The sequence below is a fragment of the Sodiomyces alkalinus genome (assembly GCF_003711515.1).
Source record: "Sodiomyces alkalinus F11 unplaced genomic scaffold SODALscaffold_16, whole genome shotgun sequence".
Taxonomy (NCBI): Eukaryota; Fungi; Ascomycota; class Sordariomycetes; order Glomerellales; family Plectosphaerellaceae; genus Sodiomyces; species Sodiomyces alkalinus.
In genome coordinates, this window is record NW_021167094.1 from 481,893 (window position 1) to 506,123 (window position 24,231).

The window sequence follows — 24,231 nt, forward strand, 5'->3', positions numbered from 1 at the left end:
GGAGGGAGAGGGTTTCGTGGATTTGGTGGATTTGGTGGATGATGTGAATCTGGGGGTTTGGGTCTGACAGGAAGTAGTAGGTACGGAGGAAGATGGGCTAAAAAATCAGTCTAGCCATGAACGTAATACTTTGTAAGTACCAAGTGGTCCCGAGTGGTCAATAATGCATGCGACCGGTGCATATGGGAATGGGAGATGGTGATACTATTGTCGCAGGACGAAGTAATCCGTAAGATCCGTTTCGAGTACGGCACCTAAGTAAGGTACGATGGAATTATCTTAGTAGGCTCAGACCACTTCCATGGGCGGTGTGGTGTGTATAGGTCCAGGCATCGTTAGTTAAATGTTCGAGCTATGCAGTCAAAATGTAAAAATAAGTATATACCTATAGTAAACAGACCTATAATATATCAGTACGTTACTTTTCCGATATGACCGTGAAAGTAGTCTAAGCACTAAGCGTAAAAATAGTCGTGATCCACGTAGGCTTAACTATAGGAGCGCTAAAAACGCCCTCTCTTTAAGCTATAATATCTTAACTATTATATATTATTAATATCTAATTCGTTCCTCTAAGCTAGATATATAGTAGTAAATCTTTAAGATATCGGGGTTTAGGGGTTAGCGGATTAAAGTTGAATTTTTACTGAATTATTAGTAAAATCTTAGATCCACGTGGAGGGTTCCGGGGATATCGAGGGGGGGGGTAGAAAAATAACTTCCTATTATCGTAGCAGCGTAAAATTTTATACTAAAGATTATCTTATATACTTCTTACTTAGATAACCGTTTTCTTCGTTATAGGCTAGTCGTATTATCGAACCAGATCTATAAACGTGTTTTTAGTGGTATATCGATGCCCCTATCCTTAGATTAGAATCAGCGCGTTAGCTAAAACCTATATTAATATAATCGCTGACCTGATATAAATCTGTAGATATTTTTTTTAAGAACGCTATAGCGTCGACGGCGGTGGCGGCGGCAGTTATATAATCTGAGGTCAGCGCTATACTAGCATAGGAACAGGCAAATAAACCGATAATAACACAGATTCACGATATTATTACTAAGATTAGGTTAATAATTCCCGATAATACCCCGGGGGCTAATATAGAGGCTCGGCTGTTTAAAGGGCGGTTAAAATAGCTTATACGCACTATTACTTAACGACCGGAACTCAGGCGCGAGGTTATCGAGGGCGTAATTTACCGTATCACCCACGCGCCGAGTGCTCGTAAGGGTTAAGTCGATACTATTAAACGTCTTATATTCGACTAGGAAGATACTATACTTATCGCTTTAACTGAATACGGGAAAAGCGCTATTCTATATACCTTCTTAGCGATAACGGGTAAGGTTATAATCTAGATCGTGCCACTTATAAAGCTAGGCTAGTTATAGGCCGAAGCTATTCAGAAGAGGGTTCCGGGGTCTAATCCTGTATAGATTAATACTAATATATATCTAAAGGTAAGACTGTGAGGCCCTGGCCTGGCGCCGTAATTTAACTATTACTAACGTATATTATTAGAACCGTGATATCTGGTATTAGATACTTTAAGGCCGATATACTTATATCCTGCTAAGCCCCGAGTAAGCCTTATACCCGAAGTTTAAGGCCGTCCTTTGTTAGCCGTTTTTCTATTTAATTTTAGGCCTTTTTACTATCGACGAGCTTTATATAGTGGCCGAATAGAAAGAGTTTAGGATCGACTTCACGCTCTTATATAGCCTAAGATCCCTGGTTTCTCGCCGTGTGCCTTTGTTCGGATATACTGCGACTCTTAATCGAGATAATAAACGATATATCCTTAAGTATACTGGCTTTGATAACACGCTATAGACTATCAGAATATCGGTTAATAGGCCGGAGATATCTATTTACTTTTAGCCTCTGCTTCGGGGGTTCTAAACCGACTATAGACGTCTAGAGTTTATGATCTATAAAGCGAGGCCCGATAACTCTATAATATTGCCGAAGACTATTATCTATATCGAAAGTAAGTCTAGGCTAATAGAGGCTTAATTCTAGCTAATAAGATACCTTATTTATTATAAGGGTTTTACTAAGCCGTAGGCCCGTTAAACTATACACCGTTTTAATACTGATATATAACCTGCCGACCGGGATCTTATATACGATAACTTCTCCCGTAGTAATTCAGTGTGTAGAGTTATCTTCGCTACCGTGGCCCTTAGTATAGGTATAGATATTTAAGACGTCCGTATTATTATCTAGTTTAGTCTCCCCGCGGGTCTTATTACCGTAAGCCTTTAGTAGAAGTTTAGGCGTATAGCTCGTAGCGTTATCGTATTAGAGAACCACTAGGATATATAGTTATAGGCTATAGAGTATTACTTTATACCGTACTAGGTATTTAACCGTCTAGGGTAAGATAAGGCTATTAAGAAGTTAGTAAGGCGTAAACGAGCTATAGCCGCGAATAAGTATATACCTTGTAGGCTAAGCACTCTTCGCTTTATTAAAGTGTTACTAGAGGAAAGCTTTACCGAGTCCTTTAATATCTCGACTATAAGCACTAATAAGGGCGATACTAAGCGGCTACTAGACGATACTATTACGCCGTAAATACTCTTTAGAATTCCCTATCGTGTAAAGTAGTCTCCTAGTAACCTAAATTAACGTAAGAACCTTAATAAGACTCTTTATAGTCTCGCTAACGTAGTATGCTTCCGGAAGGCTATTTTAGACTACTTATAGGAACCCGATAATATCGAGAATAAACGATAGGTTTATCGGGATATATACTATAACGTCTATAATAATAGCCTCGAGGATGTACCGCCTTTATTACCTCGGGATAAGTAAGGGGAAAAGCTATAGAAGGGCTTACTTACCTATATAGCTTTCGAGGTTATTTCCTCTTAGTGTCGAGATAAGGTATAGGAGCTTATCCCTCGCCACGAGCGCCGTTTTATAATTATCCCGGAGATATTTATAGAATCGTAGCTATAGTACTCGATTACACGACTATTCTCTTGCACGAAGAAGGCCTAGGGCTTAGGTATCGCTATAATAAACGCGTTTTTAGACGCTATACCGGGTCTAAAAGATTAGAAATACTATACTTTATATAGGGTCGAGTTGCTTAGCTATCTTTATAAGCGGTTTATGTATATCCACGAGTAATAGGAGGCGTATAAGGCCGAGAGAAGTAAGCTAAAAAGGAGGACTTAATCGGAGGCTCCTAGTTAGCTAGTAGCTAAGAGGTAAAGCTATATTAAGTTATATAAGTTATAATCGAGTTGTACGAGTTATAATTAAGTTATATATCTATTTGTAATTAAGTTATATATCTATTTGTAATTAAGTTATATATCTATTTGTAATTAAGTTATATATCTATTTGTAATTAAGTTATATATCTGTGCTGTTTATTATTAACGAGTAAGGTTAAAAAAAGGTTCGCGTGCTGGTAATATTAGTTATATAATAAGTATTTTAACCTTACCTTATCTTTTAAGTAGAGATAAGATTTTAATTATATAGTAGTTATATAGTAGTTATATTATAATCGTACCGATTATTAGGCTATATCGTTAAGTAGGCTTAGAATATTATTATCGGTTACCTTTAGCAGAGGCGCCTCCTCCTCCTATACTATATTCCTTACCTCCTCCTATATTCTCTCCTCTTCTATCTCTTATATAGTCTATAGCCTTGGAGGAGGCTACTATTACTGCTACTAATCCTGCTATTATTATTACTGCTACTACTACTGCTAAAGCTTATAACTAGCTAAGCCTAGTATAGTTATATGAAATTCTAGTAAGGCACGAACGCCAGCCCGTTCGTCCTCTATTAACCTCTTAATTTAATCCTTAGTATATATAAGATCTAGAGGGCTAGTAGATCTTAGTAAAAGCCTTAGTCTAGTAGGGAGGGCGGGTAAGCGGCCGGGCGGGCGGGCGGGTATACGAGGGGCGGAGGGCGTTAGTGTTATTAGTGCTAGCGTCGGTGTTGGGGCAGGACTCGATGCTATATAACTGTTCGCTATTATATATTAGTATAATTATAATATAATTATAGTAGTAAGTTATAACTTACCTCTGAAAGAGCTTATTAGGGATAAGATCCTGTCGGACTATGAGGTTAGCGAGAGTCGCGGTAGTATTAGTAGCTAGGCGGGAGTAGCCTAGTATAAGATATTCTTTTACCTGCTCGATAGCCACTATCCAATATAGTTAGTATAGTATAATTATATAGTAATTATAGTTATTATCCACCTTATTACTATTACTATTACTATTACTATTACTTAGGCTCGGGCTCGGGTTTAGACTCGGGCTTAGGCTATAGCGACGTAACTCGGCGACGCTTATTACGATTATCTATTAAGATATAAGCTATTAGTAATATAAGTGTATACTAATTATATAAGTTATATCTTACGAGGTAATAAGGCGATCTCTTATTTAATATCCGACGGGATATCGTAAATATCCGCTATTATGATATTATTATTAGTGGTGAGTTATTAAGGGTTATTCCTTTATTAAAAATAGATAGAATATTATAAAGGTATACTATTAGCTAAAAATAGTAATATACTAGCGCCTACCCTACTTTATAACTACACTTATAATATAAGTAGTATATAATTACTCGCTAATATCTATATTAGCACGAGAATCCTCCTAGTCCTAATTAACCCGATCCTAAATAGTATTATTATCACGGGTAAATAAGTCGTCGCCTATATTAGCCTAGTTAATCCCCTTATTATCGTTATTATCGCCTATTCTATTAGTTATAATACCCGGAAGGCCGCGTTATATAGTCGTATCGACGGGCTATAGAATGCTTTCGTTAAAGCTAGCGAGCTTTTGATGAAGAATCTCTTATCCACGCTCGGCGATATTAGGAGTATCCTAGCCTATACGACCTAGCGTTAGGGTAATTATACTATCGTTATATAACTTAATAGTATAGCTGATAATATTAATTGTGGTAGAACCTGTTATATAGGTTCCTTTTAGTTTAGACTATAGAAGCCCTTTAATAGCCTTCCGGATTATAGTAATATAGTTACCATTTAGGGCTAGTTTCTTAAAGATAATATTGATATCATGGGTGCTATTCTTATAATACTTAATATCTAACGTATATATAGCGTTAATATACTCGAGAAGAAGATTAATACTCTTATACTAACTATTAGCTGTAACATAGCAGATTATACCACCCTTAAGAACTGCCTCGCGGGTATAGTCATCGGAGACCTAAAGAAGCTATATAAAATAAAGTATTTCGGGGCTATAATTACTAGATTTCCTACCCTAAAATATAACTAGTAGCTATAGGATAATATCTCCGCGAAGACTATAGTCGCTATTACGAATAGCCTCGTATAGTAGTAGTAATAGCTTAATACTCTGTATTAGCCAATAATAGCTCCTATACTCGACGTTAATCGATCCGTTAGAGTATCAAGTAGTTTCGCCGGTCCACCTATTAATAGTAAAAACCTTCTACTAGATACGGTCTAAAATACTCTTAAGCTTATCGGGGTTCTCTGCTATAAGTCGTGTTATTACCTCTTAAACGGTATCAATATACTATAGGGTAATAGGAATAAGGCTAAGATCACGTAGTTCTGCGATAATATACGTTAGGACCCGGGCCGTGAATCTATGCAGGAGAGCTAGTAGTGCTTAATAGTAATTTGCCTCCCTTTTAATAATAGTTTTAGACCTCTTAAAGAACTAAATATCGGAAGATATAGTTATATTAGACTGAATACGGGAGTCCCCGGTATCCTAGAATATTCTAAAGAGTATCTGTATATAGTTAAGTTCGACGTGGAAGAGTACTAGAATAAAGAGTATCTAGTCCTTCCTTTCCCACGGATCTATTACCTTGATCTAGGACTGTTTAATACGACGGATAAATAAAGTGGTCTTCTAGTTACTATATAGAAGTATTATACGATCGCCGGGCTTAAACTAGAGTCTTTTCTTAAAGAGCTCCTTATATAGGTTATACGTGCCTTTAATAGTTCCCTTATTTTTAAAGATAGCGCTAAGCTAAAGTCAAGGACTATTATAGTAATCTACCGTAGTAACGGCTAGATGTATAGGAGGCTGTATCTGGGTAAACTGCTTTAATAGGGCGAGAGATATAAGATATCGAGATATCCTATTAAGCGATAGCTTCCTACGGAGGAGCTCGAGTACTATAGCCTTCGTAAAGCGGTGTTAGAGGTCGAATTAGCACTGTATAATCGGTCCGTTTAAGCTCGGGCAGTTTACTAATAGCGAGGTTATTAGGCTAATGAAATAATCCTGCTTATTACTAGTAAGGTCCCTAACACGGTTTATAAAGTTAAAGTTATTATATATAATAACGGAATTAGGGTTATAAGCTACACGCTTAATATCTTCCTATTTATATAAACTATTAGTATTCTCCGGTATACCTAGACGGATATAATATACCGTGGCCTGCTTAGATATAGTATTTAGCTTCTCGTTAAGATAGGTATACGATATAGTTACTCCTAGTCTCGCTATGGAATCGATAACTCGTTAAGGGGTGCTATTGGATAGTATATATACACCGAGGACCTATGGTAAAAATCGGTATATTCTGCCCGTATAGCTATATAGTAGGATACTAATAATAAGGTAGATTAAGACTTTATCTATATCCCTAGGAGTATTACGAGCCCACCGAATATCCTCTCTGCTCTCGTATTAGTTTAAGAGTAGCTAGGACAGGTATCGCACTAGACGAGGAGCTTACGATATAAGTAAGGGCTAAGCCTGCTAGAGACGAGTATTGAGCTAGGAGGTATTATAGACGGCGCTAATAGTGGATATATTATCGCTTCGGTTAACGAGAGGGTCTAAATTAGTAAAGAAGTCGTTAGTTATTAGAGTATCTAGCTTCCTTCGTATAATCGTGGTATTATATTAAGAACGGGCCTCCCCCCTATCGTAGTTAACCTCTTTAAAAATAATAGATACACTAGTTTATTATAGGATCCGACGGAAGATAGCTATATTATTATCTCTTAGAGTATCGGTAAGCTAATAAGCGTGCCTAGGGTACTAAACCTATACCTTAAGTAAGGACTTAATAGAATATAAGCCTATATAACCACGGCGATTCCTTAGAGAGTGCTAGGCGGCTTTAGTATCGGCGATAATTCCTTCGGGTATATCTTCGTCGTTAAAGGCAGTTCGTATATCGTCTTCTTAGCTTTCTAGGATAGTCGGTAATACCCGTAAAGCCGTTTACTTAAGCTAAGTAAGCTCCTGCTTACTTAGCTTACTAAGATCACTAGAAAAAGAGCTCGATATCGCGATAAATTAGTACCGAAAGATAGCGTGACTCGTGAATAATCGATTACTATAATTAAAAGGATATTACTTACGTTACATTACGTTAAGAGAGTCTTTTAGTAAAATCTGCCTGGATAGCTTACGTGGATTACGGTTCCTATTACGTTTAGCTCTTAGACCTCCTTATAGCTAGGTTTAGGATATAATGATTTAAGTGATATAATTGGTTAGAACTAGATTAAATGGGGCTAGGTACGTATAATTGTATAATAATTGTACCTTTATGTTTTAGTTGTATACAAATTCAGTTAAATTCATAAGCCCTATAGCCATAAGGATGGTCTGAGCCTGCTGAGATAACGATGGAAGGTGTCCGGATGATGTTCAGACGGCATCGAGTATGTCTTGGCACTCTCCTTGAGTTCCAGTACCCCTACCCTACCTTACCTTCAGAAACTCGATCATCTCAAAAGTGCCGGTTACGACAGGACGCAGCATCAGGTAGCCGAACTCCGACTACCTAACGAATGTCACTGCAGAGTATTCTGTACACTACCTAAGGTACAGAGTATCGTGCTGCTCTAAGGTAGCCAAGGTACATGCCCGTCGCCTCTTCTGTACTAAATACACGCCACCATACCATAAAGACACACCCTGCGATAAGATAAGAGTTGTTTCCAGCCAGGCCGGCCTCCAAATTTGAGCCTCTTCAAACTGACGAGAAGTGCAGGGTGCAGCTAGCCTGATCGCAAACTCCTTTTCCCCGTCCCCAGCTTCTCGAAAAAAATGCCTCCCAATTCCGCTCTTTCCGGACCGTCCCTCAAATCTGCACTTTCAAATAAGCGAAAAGAGCCCGGCCCAAACGACAATGCCTCCAAGAAGTTCGGTGGTCGCGACGGTGGCCGGCCGCCGAAGCGCGTCAAGATCCGAAGCGATAGGGAGATAGCCACCCAGGATCCCAGCCTGGCTCTGAAAAATGGCGAACTGGACCTGCAGGCCTTTCTCAACGCTCGCGAGTTCGAGATCCGGGCCCTCGAGGAGAGCATGCGCCACATCAAGGCCGAGTCCTCCACCCGGGCCTTCCAGCAGGTGCCCCGCGGCATGCGCCGAAGGACCGCGAGCCACAACGCGAAGAGGGTCCCCAAGAGACTGCGCCGCCGCGCCATCAAAGAGATGAACGAAGACAACACCCCGACCGTCGTCCGCCGCCGGAGGAAGCCCAAAACCGCCAGGGCTAGGATACGTGCCGAGACGGCCAAGAGGCTGGGTATCCTCGCCGAGAAGAAACGCAAGCGCAAGCTCAAGGCCGCCCGCGAGAAGGCCGCGACGACGAGTGGTTCTACCCCCACAGAACCCTCCGCCACCACCGTCACCACCGTCACCACCGTCACCACCCGTCCGCCACGACCGAAAATCCGTCGTAACCAGCTCAACGAACCCCCCAAGCCCAAGTCCAAGTTCCGAAAGCGCCAGGCCCACAAGACGTGGCTGCCGACCCATCTCTGGCATGCGAAGCGAGCCAGGATGACCGACCCGAAGAACCCTCTCTGGAGGTTCGCCATACCCTTGACCCCGAACGAGAAGGTGTACCGCCCTACCCACCGTGCCCAGGGTGAAAAGGGGACGATCGTTTGGGACACGAGCTACATGAGCACCATCGGCCTATACGGTAATAACGAGAAGGGCGTGGAGCAGCTTCTCCGGAGGCTGGGCGTCACGCAAGAGAGCTGCTGGGACGAGAGGGGTCGCAGGTGGAGAGCCGGCACCCGCCACTGGACCGGCTTCCTTAGCAGGGAGACGAAACTCGGACGTCGTTTCATCTGTCCCGCCACCATCATCTGGAATCCGGCAAGTGCGGAAGAACCTCAGCAGCAGCAACAGAACGACCAGCAGCCACCCGGTCCCGAAAACGACCAAGCCGCCGAGCCGGAAAGGAGCCAGACAAAGACGGCCCAGAGGCAACTGTTCTTCAGAGTCCACCCATCCGCCTTCCTCGAGCTGTTCGACGAACTACTACGCCTAGCCAAGATGCAGAACCCCCGTCTCTACATCGAGGATCTCCGCTTCGAGATTGGCAGCATCGAAATCACGGGGCCGGCTTCGACCGAGACGCTTCTGGGCATCCTTCACCCATACTATACCAAGCCCGACCTGAAAGAGAAGCATGCCGACGTCTTCGCCAGTTTGACGAGCCTGACCAATCCTGCATCAACCCCGCCAAACTCGCTCCTAGCCTTCTCCATCATGGACCCGCGTCTGCGCTATCCACCGCGACGCGCGCCGACCGACTCGGATGACGAAAAGGCGCAGAACAAGCTTCTCGATACCCTCGCCAAATGGCCCGCCGACGAACACGTGAGACTCAGACCCCACGCACTATTTGATAGGAATGTCCGCTTCAACGCCACAAAGCTGCCGTCCCAAAAGTCCATCGATCGCCGAAAAGGGGCCAAGCTTCCCGGCACCGATCTCGAGCCTAGCGTCGCAGATCCCCCATTGCCCATCATTCTCCTAGCATCCCGTCCCGGAAATGTCGCCGCCCAAGCCCAAGGCACGTGGACCCTTCTCGCCCCTTTCAAGTGCATCCAGCCCCTATGGTACAGCCTCGTACACTTCCCTCTCTCGTCGGGAGGCAATCCGCGGTTCGGCGGTCTGAACGAGGCAAGGCAGGTGCCCTTCGAGCGGGGACAGCCCAGTTTCCCCTTTGATTTCCTGGGGACCGATGCGGGAGCGCAGTGGGAGGCCGAAGAGCGGGCCAGGAGGAAGCGAGACTGGGAAAGGAGGCCCAAGAGCAAAAGGACGGCATGGGACGCCCTGGACCTCGGGGCCGGCCGTAAGGGCGAAATCGGCGACGGATGGGCTTGTCATCTCGAGCACATCTTCCGCCTCGAGGAGGGGGCTCGAGACTCGGCGCAGCTGTCACCCGACAGGATGGACATTGACGGGGCTCCGCCGGCTGGCGAGAAAGACGCCAAGGCCGAGGCTCCTCCTCCAGCAGCCGACTCTCTGAAGCTCATCCAGCGCCTCTCCAAAGAATCCTTCAAGGAGCTGATCTCGTCCAAAACCTCCCCGCCCCCACCCCCACCCGATAACTCCATCATCACCGTCTCCATCACCCTCACGTCCCGCGGCGTCGCCAACCCCTGCGCGAGAATCTACCGCCTTCCCTCCCGCCCAGCGCCCCAACCCCCCTCCTCCTCCGCCGAAGTCCCCGCCTCGGCCCCGCCCCCGCAATCTCCATCCAAAAAGAGCCGCCTCCCCCCCGATCTCCGCGACCAATGGCTCGCGCGTCTCCCGCCCTCCTCCTCCGCCCGCCTCGCACTCAAAGGGTCGAAATCGAAACCCCACTCGAACACAACACCATCAACAACGACAACGACAAGCAGCAGCCGCCGCCGCCGCCGCTTCCCGCCGGACGCGGACATGCAAACCCGCAAGCGCATCCTAGCCGCGTCCCTCCTCGCCGCCGCCGCCACCCCTCCGCCCGCCCCGTACCCGCCGCCCCGGCCGAACCAGACCGATATGGGAGGCCACCCCCTCGTGCCGGACGAGGACGACCTGATCGGGTTCGTGACGACGGGGGCGTTCACCCTCAGCGAGGGCAAGGGGACGGCCGTGGGGTCGATTGCCGTCCACAAGGCCGTCGAGGCGCTGCAGGAGGCCAGGAGGGGGGGCGGGGGCGGGGGCGGGGGCGGGGGCGCGGGCAGGGACGACAGCGAGGGGAGGTTATGCATTGTGCGGAACGCCGGGGAGAACGTTGGATGGCTGGCGAGGTGGGAGGTCGTGTGACCCAAAGCCGCACCTCGAAGATTCAGTGCTTACCTATACACCCATGTGCTCGCATTTGCGCCAGGGTTAGTTAGGATGCAGAGGCACACGCTCATAATTATAATGGAATGTTTTGTTTTGGCATCTGAATCATGGGAACTGAATATATATTTCTTCGTATAAAGCCGAACGACTTGCTGCGTACAACAGTGTGGGCCCGCAGTAGTATCACCACCATGAACCAAGGGATCTAATGCGCCGAGCGCTTCTTTTCGCTAAACTGTCCGTAAAACGCCTCGCCGTGGTATATCCATAGTAACAGCCACCCGGTCCTGGGGGTGTTTCCGGGTCCAAAAAAAAAACATTCACGAGTCTCGTCCATGCAATTATGTTCATAACCCTTAAAGGTACTCGCTGTGCCGGCATCGTGCCAGGAGAAATAAAACAAAACGGGGGTGAAAAAGGCAAAAAAGCCCGGAAAAAAAAAAGGCAGAGAAAGGTAGAAAGATAAAGAGGTAGGAAAGGGACCGTAAAGAGAGTCAAGCCGATCAAGGCTAGTCCTCCTCGCTAACCTCACTCTCTTCGCCCGCATCCCCACTGTTGGCAGCTTGCTCCAGAGCATCCTCGAGCTCGGCCTCCAAATCCAATTCGTCCTCCACCCCGGCATCCACATCCATCTGTTCAGCTTGGTGTCGCTGGTGCTGCTGTTGTCCACCGGCAGGCGCAACGTGCACATCCTCAAACTCGTCTTCTTCGTCCTCGTCGTCCTCCTCATTATCGTCGCCGGCATGGTGATACGGCGCATGCCGATTATTGACGGGACTGGGCAGCTTGAACCCGTCTTCCTCGGGCTCAGATTCCCCATCGGCATCGTCGGCCTCCGAGTCGCGGAGGAACTCGGAGAAGCGCCGGACCGTGAGGCGCTGGGCGGGGAAAGCGGGCGAGAAATCGGCACCGCCGCCGCCGCGGGACCGGGGCGGTTCGTCCGGGTATTCGATGGTGAGGCCGATGTCCTCGTCGTCCTCGTCGTCGTCTTCGTCTTCTTCTTGCTCTTGGCGACGGCTGCGCTTGTCCTTGTCCGTGTCCTTGTCCTTGTCCTTGTCCTTGTCCCGCTTGGTTGTTGTTGCTGTTGTTGCTGTTGTTGTTGTCTCGGCGGGCGCAGTGGTGGTCTTCGGTTCCGGTGGACGGTTGTTCTGCGGGAGTGCGAGCTGGACCACCTTGGCTTCTTTCTTCTTGTCTGGTTTTGTTTGCCCCGCGGGAGTGGAGGGGCCTTGCTTGCGGGTGATGGCGTTGGTGGCGGCGGCATTGCTGTTCTTCAGGGAAGATTGTTTGACGGATGGCTTGGCGGCGGCTTTGGCGGTGGGTTTGGTGCCTGCCGCTGTTGCTTTCCGCGCGCCTTGGACTGGTTCGGGTGGTGATGGTGTAGGTGATGTGTCAAGGTGTTGGAACTGTTCCCTCAGGGCCTCTGGGTCGGTGTTGTTGGGGGTACGGGTGAGGTTCATGTGGAAGGTGGAGTCGATGCGGTCGAGGATGAAGGCCTTCTTCGCGGCATCAAAGTAAAGGACGTATTGACTCTTGTCGGTCGTCCGAGTGCCTGAATAGCTATATTTTCCACCATCGCTGTCTTCGAGGGAGAGCTGGAAGTTGGACTCATTGCCGGGCGTGGCGGGCTTTAGCGTCGATGGGGTGGTCGCTGCGTCCGATGATAATGGCTGGGGTTTGTGGTTGTCTGGGTGATGAGAGTGGGCGGTCAGCTTCATTCCACCCGAAGACGGAGTCTCCCGAGGTTCTCTCTGAGCAAAAACTTACATTGAACTGCTGTGAAGACATCGGTCTGCGTGCCGCCCAGCAGGGTGTCACTGAGGATGACGGGATACTGGCCGGTCTTGGTGGGGTCAATGATTCCATTGAGAATGCCATTAGGTTGGCTGGTGGGAGGGCCAGCGGCTCCCGCCCTGGAAGGAGCCCTTTCTCTCTGGTTAGGGCGGAGGGCCGACATCCTGTGGCTATGGAAGACGGCAGGTGGGCGACGTTGAGGGACAGGAGGACGACGACGATGCGAGTTGGAGATGGTCCCGGTGGGTGGAGGTGGTGCGGCAGCAGCTGCTGCTGTTGGATCACTGACACGGACATGTAGATGGGCAGGTGGTCGCCCGGAAGCAGTACGCAGACGCGGGTGGGGACCACCCGTACCCGTGCTTTCTGATGGGTCCGATCGCTTAACAGGGGAGCGAGACATTGGAGGATTGGGGGCTGGTGGGGGTGGTGGGGGTAGTGGACCCGCCGACCAAGGTATCCGTAACCCGCTCGGTACAGCGTAAGTAGTGCCTTCGTAGGTCATTATGGAGTATCTGTACTTCGTACTTCCGTACCACGTACAGGAAGAGGTGGCCGTGTGTGACGGATCAGAGAGCTCCCGCCTTAGACAGGTAGCTTTTAGTGGTCGAGACCCCCTTCGCCAAGCACTCCCGGCCACTGGGTATTAGGATATCTTTGCACGGGAGGTGATCCTGGAACGGCAAGTCGGGAGCCTTGTCCGACTTGGGGATGTAAGAAAGCAGAAGATAGACTGACGATGCAGCTCGAGTTATCAATATCGTGTTGCGGGTCGTTTGTAGAGGTTTATGTAAATACCCAAATGGATGAAATGGCTTTGTAAGTGCAGAAGTGCAGTGCTTGGTCAAGATGAACGACGTAAAAGGGCAAAGAAATGTAGGGAAGGCCAGGCTGGCCTGAGAATAATTACGAAGTGGCTTGAACCATTCTTTGGAGCCATCGTGTTTTGCCTTTTTTTTCTACCTACCTTATGTTGAACACACGCGACTTGATACGGGTCCTTTTAACTTTGTATGCGACATGGTTCCTTTATTTGTTCATTGTTGAATTGATCAGGCATTGCGGAGTCACGAAACAATGAATATCTAACAATGTAAAAGAAAACGGCCGTCATATGAATCAAGACAAATTTGAATAATATAAAGAACCAAGAAAATCATAAAACGAAACATGACAAGAGACAGAATAGCACCATACGCCTCATCGCTTTGCCGCGCTCTTTCTCTGTTGCCAGAGTAGGATCACTTCTTGCCTTGCAGAGTCAAAGTAGCCTGAACACTCAGACAACACTCAGTCTTTCTTTCGGGCTTTCACGAAAGGGCGGTTGAGTCATGTTTTATTTAGTTCTTCAACCAACAAAAACAAAGGAGGTACGACAGGGCCTCGGTTCTGGATACGATGCCGTACGTGGTCTGGTCTCCGGTCGGTAAAGTCGGAGTCGGCGGAGAGAGCAAAGGAAAAGGTGAGAGTTGAGAGGTACGGATATCCGCAAGCAGTACCTTAATACCTTATCCATCCATCCGTACTCCGTACCGGCAACCCGTCCCGACGTCGGCTTTCACATATGGTAATAAGCTGAGTAAGTGAATAATGAACGACTGGAAGACGGGCAGAGCACAAAGCACTCGTACTCCGTACCTCTATATCAGGAGTATTTCTTTACCGCCCACGAATGCCGGTCCCAAAAGCCTCGGCTATCGACGGCTAAACCATAAAGTCGGGATCTCGGACTCCTGTCACGACAGTAACGGGTCTGCTCTTCTGGTCTTTTTGTCCTTTGGTTTAGAAGATTACTCTTTTTTGTATATAATCTGTTGCCGTAGGTATCATAAGAATTGGTACTCCGTGCCTATTCCGCAGATTATTACGAAAGCGTTGAATAAAAAGCAGCTCAGGAAATACGAATAACCTCGGATTTAAAAGGTGGGATGTTCTTCTTAATACCTACTCCGTATTCTACTGAGTAAGGTACCTTACGCGGGAACTTTTGGTTGGCCCGCGGCAAAGCATTTCCCGTCGTACCCCCAGACCAACAGACCTCTGGACCAATCAACTTCATTCTCTCCCGTTACGTTACCGCTCGGGGTCGACTCCATTGATCAATACCTACGGTACTTACGGTACCCTAAGCTTTCTGGCTGGGGCCCTTAGACCTGTTTGAGCCGAGACCAGACCGAGACCGAGAGAGCGCGGCCAATTGCTAGAACGAATTTATTATCTTTTATCTTCGAGGGGCATAAGTTTCGTCACTTTTTCTCCCTTCTTGCCTTCCTCATCTATATCTCCATTACGTCCCCCCAACGAACCAGAGAGACCAAAAGGTCGAACAAGAAACGAAAAAGACGGAAAAGCGAGCGAGAGAAGGACGCACACCGTGAAGTGATCGCGTTGTCATCTTCTCTATCTCTTCTTCTTCTTCTTCGTCAATTGGCCTCGATCCTTTTGACGTAAAGGGGACAAAAAAAGAAAGAAGAAAAAAACGAACAAACGACGCCAAATACCGGTCCAATCGATCATGTCTGCCGTCAACCGCAGCATCAGGTCTGCCTCGAGGTCGCTGCGTCTGCAACCCCGAAGCGTCCGTCTGGTAGCTCCCCTCGGCTCCATCGCGTCCCAGTCCAATAAGTTGGCGGCCACCTCCGCCTCGGGCTCTTACCGTCTCCCCTCTTCCACCCACACCTTCTCTACCACCACCAACAACCAGAGCGCCGCACCAGCCATGGCTTCCGAAGCCCGTGAGTACGATCCTGAGATTAAGGACATCGCCAACTATGTCAGCAACTACAAGATCGACTCGGATCTGGCTGTATGTCTTTTTTTTTTCTTTTTCTTTTTCTCCCTTATTTTTTCCCCGTCTCCTTCCCGGTTCACCCCGCCTACTCTCACCCCACCTTGTGCCTATTCCCTCCCCATTACCACCACCACATCCCACTCTCCTCTCTCCCGAACCCTTTTGCCGCGGTTCATGATGAATTCATTCTAATTTTTTACCTTCTTACGACACAATAGTTCGACACCGCGCGATGGGTCTTCCTTGACACTCTAGGCTGTGGTCTCGAGGGCCTGCGCTTCAAGGAGTGCACCAAGCTCCTGGGCCCCATCGTTCCCGGCACCACCGTCCCCAATGGCGCCAAGGTGCCCGGCACCGACTTCGTGCTGGACCCCGTCAACGCGGCGTTCAACATCGGCGCCATGGTCCGCTGGCTCGATTACAACGACTGCTGGCTGGCGGCCGAGTGGGGCCACCCTTCGGACAACCTGGGTGCCATCCTGGCGGTGGCCGACTGGGTCACGCGTACCAACAAGGCCGGCGGCAACATCGCCGGCGGCAAGCAGTTCACGGTCCGCGACGTGCTCGAGGCCATGATCAAGGCCCACGAGATCCAGGGCTGCCTGGCCCTGCTCAACTCGTACAACAGGGTCGGCCTGGACCACGTCGTGCTCGTCAAGGTGGCCAGCACGGCCGTCGTCGCCCAGATGCTGGGCCTCGGCGAGAAGCAGGTCGCCGACGCCGTCACCCAGGCTTGGGTGGACGGCCAGTCCCTGCGCACGTACCGCCACTCGCCCAACACCATGTCCCGCAAGTCGTGGGCCGCCGGCGACGCCTGCCAGCGCGCCGTCAACCTGGCGCTCAAGGTGCTCAAGGGCGAGCAGGGCGTCCCCACCGTCCTGTCGGCGCCAGTGTGGGGCTTCTACGACGTGCTCTTCAAGGGCAAGAAGTTTGAGTTCCAGCGGCCCTACGGCAGCTACGTGATGGAGAACGTGCTGTTCAAGGTGTCGTACCCGGCCGAGTTCCACTCGCAGACGGCGGTGGAGGCGTCGGAGAAGATCCACGCGCAGCTCCAGGCCATGGGCAAGTCGGCGGCCGACATCAAGGGCGTCACGATCCGGACGCACGAGGCCTGCATCCGCATCATCGACAAGCAGTTCAAGCCCATGGACAACTTCGCCGACCGCGACCACTGCATCCAGTACATGTGCGCCGTCATGCTGACCTTCGGCCGGCTGCAGGCCACCGACTACACCGACGGCGGCGAGGCGGCCACGTCGGGGCTGGTCGAGTCGCTGCGCAAGCGCATCAAGTGCGTCGAGGACCCGCAGTACACCGCGGACTACCACGACCCGGCGCTGCGCACCATCTCCAACGCGCTGACCGTCGAGCTCAACGACGGCACCGTGCTGGACGAGGTGGCGGTCGAGGCCCCGCTGGGCCACCGCCTGCGGAGGGAGGAGGCCAAGCCCGAGATCCTCAAGAAGTTCCAGAGGCACCTCGGCCCCCACTTCAGCGAGGACCGCGTCAAGCACATTGTCGAGCTCGGCCTGGACCAGAAGAAGCTCGAGGCCACCCCCGTCGATGAGTACGTCGACCTGTATGCCACCAAGGACAGCAAGTTTGTCTAAGGGAGGTCTTGGATGGCGAAGAGGAGAAACCAACATCAGGGTAGCATTTAGGGGGGGTGTTGGGGGAGGATTTGTCTGATAGGGTAACTTGTTTCCAATCCAACAGAATTAAAAATAGAACGTTTTTATTCTTGAGACCAAAGCATTCGCGTGGTTTTGGCTGTAATGACTTGCTTATTAATTCATTCCCGTCGTACTTATTTCTCCGAGAAAAGGTACATTACCTTACATTGCCACGGAAGTCATGGCGGGGTATCGAGACTTGGGCTACATCGGATAAGGGTGTAAGGGTTCGTTGTGTCTTACTAGGTCGCCTACATTGTACATTATGGGGTGTAATTATATGTGTTGGCCCCTCTTCTACGGGATCTCTCTTCTGTATCCCCCGGCCGGGTCTGAGCAGATGCCCGCTAAGCTAAAGGACGCGCGGCATGCAATACGTATCTTTTTCTCATGGTCAAAAACGGATAGGTAAAGGTACCTTGGGTACTACGATAACTGCGGTGTATGATTTGTTGGATCAGTTTGCCCCTGGACCCGGACCATTTCGTCGTGAACGGCCAAGACAACCTGGAACACTCACAAAACTTTTGTACTACCTCTGTACTTTATCACTCACTACGGTACTTGCTGCCCGACTGCTCGAGTTATCACCAACCGACACTTCATCAGACTACGTCCGACGCTTATTAAATACTCTTACAAAGTCCGGACAAGATACAGGATGGCTCCGGATCGGCAGACCATCATGGAGACCAACAGGTCTCTCCGAACCATCAAAAATGTACGGTCAAGGCTCGAAACTCTTCTCCTTCAGCATAGCAGCACCTCGCTGACGTCTCCTAGGAATTAGAGAACCTCCTCGAAAAAGGCATCATCGACGACGACACCTACGAGAACATCCACTCCCTCCTCCCCGCCGAGGCACCCTTGCGCGGGGGAGGCGCCCGCGCAACCCCCTTGCAACCATCCAACGCGACGTCCCCGCCGCCACCGACCGAGGCAATGGCCAACATGAACCTCAAGACGGACAAGGCCCACGACGACTCCAATGCCAGAAACACCGGCTCTTCCCATTCTCCCGCCCCGCCACCCTACTCCCAGAACCGCGCCGCTGCCGTTGCGCCTCCTCCGCCCCCGTCCAAGCCCGTCCTCACCTACGCGCGCGGCCTATACCGTTACAACCCCGCCGACGGCCGCGACCTCTCGTTCGACCGCGACGACAAGATCGCCGTGCACCAGTACATGAACGCCGACTGGTGGATGGGCCGCAACCTGCGCACGGGACAGGAAGGCATCTTCCCCAAGAACTACGTCGCCGTCGATTCCCACCAGCCGCCACCGCCACAGCCGCCGCCACAACAGCGAGCCGGCCCCGCGCCTGTGCAGCAGCTCTGGCCGCCCCCGGGCCCTCAGCCGGGCTACGGCCAGCCGGGTTTCCCGCCGCCACATCAGCCTCAGGCTCATTACGCCGGCCCCCCGCCACAACAGAACCCGTACCAGGCTGCGGCGCCGCCCATGGCTGTCGCCCATGGCCCTCCCGAGCAGCATGGCGCGGACGGCAACAAGGTGAAAGACGGGGTTACCCACGTTGGTAAGAGGCTGGGTGAGGCTGCGGTGTTTGGTGCGGGCGCGACCATTGGCGCCAATGTTGTCAACAGCATCTTCTAGCTGTCAAGATGCTGAATGATAAGATGGGGAGGTTGTGGTGGAGGTTGGAAAGAGAAAACTTGTTCAGAGAAGACGCGAAGCACCAGCCACAGAGTCTACAAGTCGCAAGATATTTGACTACTAAATAAGAGGGCATGAGGGCAAGACCATGCATTGTGGCCACAGTTCTTTCCTTACCCCACTCTGTGAGATGAATTGCTGCACTTTGCCATAGCAACAAAGAAAGAAAATTCTTCTGAATGGAAAACCCAGGCACATCACGCAGCTTACACATAACACCATAAGGAACACCGCTGATGTTCATACATACTATTACTACCACAGCCTCAGTGTAGCAAGTATACACCGTACACAGTCAGACACGAGTCGCCATATTTTGTTCCCACAAACAGCAAGGTCCGTTGCATTCGCTGCAACTCGTGCTTTCGTTGCACCTTCCTAACCGAAAGAAAATCACACAGCATGTCGCAACGATCACAGACGTACTACGATATGAATTGGGAAGATGACCTTGGACATTTTCGTCAACTTGGAGACCTGCGCCCTTCGCCAAACTCCATCACCACTCTCGCCGACAGTTGCGACAGGGCAGACATCTCAATCCTTCCTCATCACCACCTAGGCCCTCTTCCTAGAGGATCAACCATGGGCACCTTTGCTTCTGCCGGTGAGAGACCCTTGGCTACGGATCAGAGGGCGGCCGTCGAAGACCCTGCTGCTGTTGAGCCAGCCACCGATGAGACGGTCGCCGACGACGTTACGGATGCCGAAGATGCTGCCCCTTCCATTGCCGGTGCCCAAGATGCTGCCCCATCCGGCGCCCCCCCCAATGTACGAAAGTTCGCAGAAATCTCCGACCATCGGCCGACCCATATCCTCGCAACTCGTCCGGTCCTGCATAACACCATCCACCTCCGCAAGTCTCACCTAGCCACCTGGCTCGGCATTGGCGCAGATGAGCTCCGTATACTGGCCATGTCGGGCCCCGTCCTCAAGCACATCCCGGCTGCTCACGCCGTGCTGATTTTCCCGGACTCCAAGCCCACCGCACCGTGTGATGGCGAGACGGAGACCTGTATCTACGCCCTCGGCATCCTATTCCGCGAAAACGTGCGGGCCCAGCTTCCCAGCAGCCTCGACGCCGTCATGGCCCACCACCGTATCCCCAACATCACGGCGCAGACCATCCGCGATGCCCCGCACATCGGTCCGGGCCCCAAACGCCGCGGCCAGATCCTCGCCTCCCTCGTCCTCTCCCTCCTAGGAGACCTGAAAACGGCCCAGACCATGACCCCGCAAGACTACGACTCCCTCTTCAGCCCCCACGTCGCCCGCCTCGAGAGGGCCAACCCGTGGGGCGCCGACGCGTACAAGTGCCACGCCATCCCCCACGGCGCCATCCAGTGGCCCAGCTGGGACCCCGCCTCGCGGCCCGAGCTCCCCTGCCCTCTCCACGCGGGACCCCGCCGCCCGGCCCGGGCCCAGGAGCACGAGGTCGAGACCTACCACCGCGTCCTCAGCACGCTGCGCTACGCGCTCCGCGAACACGAGCCGAAGCGCTACTACAGCCGCCGGGGCTTCGGGCACGACCTCCGCCACGGGACCGACGCCCAGTTCGTCTACGGCAGGCTCATGACCGTGCAGCGGGAGATGCGCGAGAAGGCCCTCGCCGACCGTGCCCGGGACCGCGCCGAGGGCCGGGAGCTCGAGGAGGACCGCCACGTGCGCGAGTTGGCGGCCCGCTTCCCCGACGATAATGCCCTTCAGATCCTCAATTGGATGGTGGACAGGGACGAACAACGCGAGAAAAACCAAAGGCAAGGAGGAGGGTGAGGTGACAGCAAGAAGGCGAACGAGGGGAAGAGAAGGAGAAAGAGAAAGATGGGGAGATGGGGGCAAGTCTGAGGAGTTGGGCAACAACAAAAAAAAAAAAAAAGAGGACACACATCTCGGCAGAGGGCGCTCCTAGGAGTATCTCTGGGGATAAAGGCAAAAGTCACACACTACATAGGGTGCTTGCTTTCACCTCATACTCATTCATCTATAGCCTCGGTCTGTAGTTCACGATCCAGAGTGTCTGTGTGCCCCTTCTTTCCCTTCCCGTTGGAGTCCACAACCTTCTCCTGCTGCTGCGGACTTGTCCTGTTCCTGTTCTTCTTATAACCTGAATTCGCCTTTGCCTTGACGAGTAGATCCACGATACCGTGTGCAATCTCCTGAACCCGGTCCATGCCGAGCGCAACAAAGTTCCGCGGCTGTATAATGTTCACCCATACGGTGCCCCGGAGGGCAGGAATCCGGTACGGTTTCGACCGATCCTCGTCCGTTCCCGTTCCCGTACCAGCACCAGCACCAGCACCAGCACCTTGTCCCCCTTTCCCTTCCCACAAAGCCCGCGCCTGGGCAGCAAAATACGCATCGCGCGCCGCGAGCTGCCACCCATGCTTATGGATGCCGCGGGCCCGCAACGCGCGCACCATGGCCACCCGACACATCCGTTTCGCCTTCCCGACGACCACGGCGGCGCCGTTGGATTGGTGCGCAATGATTTCCAGCCAGAGCGCCCTCGACGCCTTGCGGTCGCGGTAGTAGGCCAGCCGCTGGATGCTGCGCGGCCGGATCGCGGGCGTGAGGATGGCCTTGTCGAACACCTTGACGAAGTGGCGGTCCGGCAGGTACCGGACGCGCAGCTCGTTCTTGGGGTTGAGAGACTTGGGGAGCGACCTCCAGGCGGTCTGGATGTCTTCTGGTGTCTCGACTCGTATTTCGTCGAGGCGTTTTCGGATGATTGGATCGATCTTTTCGGGTTGCGAGTCTGCGGGCCTTCTCTTGCGTGAGGGGGAGGACGAGGACGACGAGGAGGACGACGACAACGACGACGACGACGACGACGATGAGACCGGTTGTCGGGATGGTTGGGAGGGCGGCGGTGATGCTGTGGAACTATAGCTGCGCCGAGGCAGCTGGCTCATAAGGCGCGTTACATGTTGTTGGACAGAACGCGGGATCATGACCCTGGATGGTTTCTGGTGTGTTCAAACATTCGTCGGTAAGGGAGGGATAAGAACCGGCCTGTTCAGAAGTGTGAAAGGTCCAGTAAAGCGTGACGGGGTTGAGCCTGGAGCTATTGCTATTGAGGAAGCAAGAGAGAGAGCTATGGTGGGCATTGGGCGGCCAACAAGGGTAGAATGCAGGTACTTACGTATCTGTACCTTCAAGGTTATGCTGATTAGTAAGCGGCTGTAAGATCAGCCACAAAGTATACTTTGGAGTGTACTTCACTTTCAAAGTGTGGATACCATTCTTTCTCCGAGCGCCACCGCCACAGAAGATCCTGCACCGCGTTGGGCAGCATGCAAGGTTCTTCAGTTCTCTCCCTCGCCTCCCCCGCGCCGGGTTTCCCAGTCATCTCCCCAAACCCATCAACTTTCCCTGTCCACATATAAAACACAACCCCACCAAGCAAGATTCATTCCCCTTTCCCTCCATCAACACAAACCACAAAAAAACACTCTCACACACATATAAACATGCCTAAGAACAAGGGCAAGGTACGTTAAACGCAATATTGCATTTATGTCTTCCTTTCCCTCTCTGTTAGTATCGTTTTGCCTCTAGCAGACCCCAAGCGCGCGGGGGGGGGGGGATCCGTGTTGTTGCCCCGCCCCCTCCTTTTGCCGTTGAAGTTGGGACGCTGGACGTCCGCGATGCCAGGCCAAACATCGCATCATCGCATCGCGCTACTCATTATTAACAAACAAGCAAAACAAGCAAAACAATCAAAACAAACAAAACAAACAAATAAACAAACTGACATTTACTGTGCTGTATAGGGCGGCAAGAACCGCAGACGTGGCAAGAACGAGTCCGACCACGAGAAACGTGAACTTACCTTCAAGGAAGATGGCCAAGGTTCGTTACTCATGCATCCCCTCTCCATTCATCCCCAAAATATCTCATCAACCCTTCCGGTCTTCCATTTATTTCGCTCCCTGACGATTTTCCTCTCTCTCTCTCTCCAGAATACGCCCAGGTCGTCAAGATGCTCGGCAACGGCCGTCTAGAAGCCGCCTGCTTCGACGGCGTCAAGCGCCTCGGCAACATCCGAGGCAAGCTGCGCAAGAAGGTCTGGATCAACCAGGGCGACATCATCCTCCTCTCCCTCCGCGAGTACCAGGACGACAAGGGCGACGTCATCCTCAAGTACACCGCGGACGAGGCCCGCTCCCTCAAGGCCTACGGCGAGCTCCCCGAGAGCGCCAAGATCAACGAGACCGACACCTACGGCGCCGACGGCGACGCCGACTGCAACTTTGAGTTCGATGAGGACCGTGATGAGTCGGATGACGATTCTGACGACGCTGGTGGCAAGAAGGAAATTTCCATCGACGACATTTAAAAAAATTCATATATATAAGAAAAGGAAGGAAGAACAGAAAGAGGGACGAAAACAAAACTTCCTCCTTCTGCTTCCTTTTCTTTGCAACCGACATACCCCTCTTTTCCGGTCCTCCTCCCCTTCTTCAACCACTTGGTCGAAACGGGGAGTGTGAACACGGAAGAGGATGACTGTCTTCTCTCTCAAATTCGGCGGAAATCAGTTGGGCTGCGAAGACGTCAAACTCTCCGTGGCCCTCCCCTCTGCCGAATTCCGCGACAGGCACGGTATGGACGTTTTTTCCCTTTTCCTGGTGATGGACGGCCGTGGTGGGAGAGACGTCACGGCTCGTCAGGGGTATTACCATTTCGCTTCAACGAGGTTTCTTTTCTTCTTCATCTTTCTCGCTTTTTCTAGGCTAGTTCTGCCTTCACTCTCGGTCAATCACGACATAGTTGATGGTTGTCTGTCACCTGCATGATACAATTTGGCCAGGCATTCGGGAATGGAGGATAAGGAGGTAAAAACCATGGTTATCTTACTTCACGGAATTGACTCGCGCGATCATGACGATGGACAAAACGATAGCATGCGGTTTACCTCCTCTAATAGATATTTCTTCTACCCATCTTCTCTTTTTTCTCCAGAAATACTACTCGATTGTTCAATCTGGATGTTTGTTCAAAAGAAAAAGAAAAAATTCACCCTCGGTGGCGCGGATGTTACGCTGCGCGTGCTGCGTCTCGTCCCAGAGTAACCAATTGTGGAATCGAATGTTGCCACGCTCTTCGAAACTTGTCTCGCACCCGTAGTGCATGCAAAACGCAGGGTTCTCAACGCGCCCTGGCTTGCCATCTCGCAGACCAGCT

The 24,231-nt window shown here is 50.8% G+C and overlaps 8 protein-coding genes across 8 annotated transcripts; 5 read left to right on the forward strand and 3 right to left on the reverse strand.

The window, feature by feature from the left end:
- Window positions 1–6,231: 6,231 nt before the first annotated feature.
- SODALDRAFT_285893 (hypothetical protein) lies at window positions 6,232–6,405 on the reverse strand (the record flags this gene model as incomplete). Its single annotated transcript, XM_028608506.1, has 1 exon — window positions 6,232–6,405. A coding segment is annotated over one exon (174 nt), but the record flags the coding sequence as incomplete, so codon positions are not given.
- A 1,627-nt stretch (window positions 6,406–8,032) lies between these two features.
- Window positions 8,033–11,311, forward strand: SODALDRAFT_329628 (hypothetical protein). Its single transcript, XM_028610998.1, is given in 2 exon segments — window positions 8,033–10,990; window positions 11,009–11,311. 2 exon segments carry the CDS (start codon window positions 8,095–8,097, stop codon window positions 11,095–11,097), a joined length of 2,985 nt encoding a protein of 994 aa, XP_028462562.1. The 5' UTR covers window positions 8,033–8,094; the 3' UTR covers window positions 11,098–11,311.
- Window positions 11,312–11,630: 319 nt separating this feature from the next.
- On the reverse strand, window positions 11,631–13,075 carry SODALDRAFT_321414 (hypothetical protein; the record flags this gene model as incomplete). The annotated part of the gene is made up of 2 exons (XM_028609620.1): window positions 11,631–12,805; window positions 12,886–13,075. The coding sequence occupies 2 exons, from the start codon at window positions 13,073–13,075 to the stop codon at window positions 11,631–11,633; spliced, it is 1,365 nt and encodes a 454-aa protein (XP_028462563.1).
- A 2,036-nt stretch (window positions 13,076–15,111) lies between these two features.
- On the forward strand, window positions 15,112–17,450 carry SODALDRAFT_329630 (2-methylcitrate dehydratase). The gene is made up of 2 exons (XM_028610999.1): window positions 15,112–15,718; window positions 15,922–17,450. Exons 1-2 carry the CDS (start codon window positions 15,428–15,430, stop codon window positions 17,311–17,313), a joined length of 1,683 nt encoding a protein of 560 aa, XP_028462564.1. The 5' UTR covers window positions 15,112–15,427; the 3' UTR covers window positions 17,314–17,450.
- A 587-nt stretch (window positions 17,451–18,037) lies between these two features.
- Window positions 18,038–18,984, forward strand: SODALDRAFT_285877 (SH3-domain-containing protein; the record flags this gene model as incomplete). The annotated part of the gene is made up of 2 exons (XM_028608504.1): window positions 18,038–18,097; window positions 18,160–18,984. The coding sequence occupies 2 exons, from the start codon at window positions 18,038–18,040 to the stop codon at window positions 18,982–18,984; spliced, it is 885 nt and encodes a 294-aa protein (XP_028462565.1).
- A 645-nt stretch (window positions 18,985–19,629) lies between these two features.
- SODALDRAFT_321417 (hypothetical protein) lies at window positions 19,630–20,817 on the forward strand (the record flags this gene model as incomplete). Its single annotated transcript, XM_028609621.1, has 1 exon — window positions 19,630–20,817. One exon carries the CDS (start codon window positions 19,630–19,632, stop codon window positions 20,815–20,817), a length of 1,188 nt encoding a protein of 395 aa, XP_028462566.1.
- Window positions 20,818–20,957: 140 nt separating this feature from the next.
- Window positions 20,958–22,176, reverse strand: SODALDRAFT_329634 (hypothetical protein; the record flags this gene model as incomplete). Its single annotated transcript, XM_028611000.1, has 1 exon — window positions 20,958–22,176. A coding segment is annotated over exon 1 (974 nt), but the record flags the coding sequence as incomplete, so codon positions are not given.
- Window positions 22,177–22,514: 338 nt separating this feature from the next.
- On the forward strand, window positions 22,515–23,383 carry SODALDRAFT_285888 (nucleic acid-binding protein; the record flags this gene model as incomplete). The annotated part of the gene is made up of 3 exons (XM_028608505.1): window positions 22,515–22,535; window positions 22,818–22,896; window positions 23,007–23,383. 3 exons carry the CDS (start codon window positions 22,515–22,517, stop codon window positions 23,381–23,383), a joined length of 477 nt encoding a protein of 158 aa, XP_028462568.1.
- Window positions 23,384–24,231: the final 848 nt, after the last annotated feature.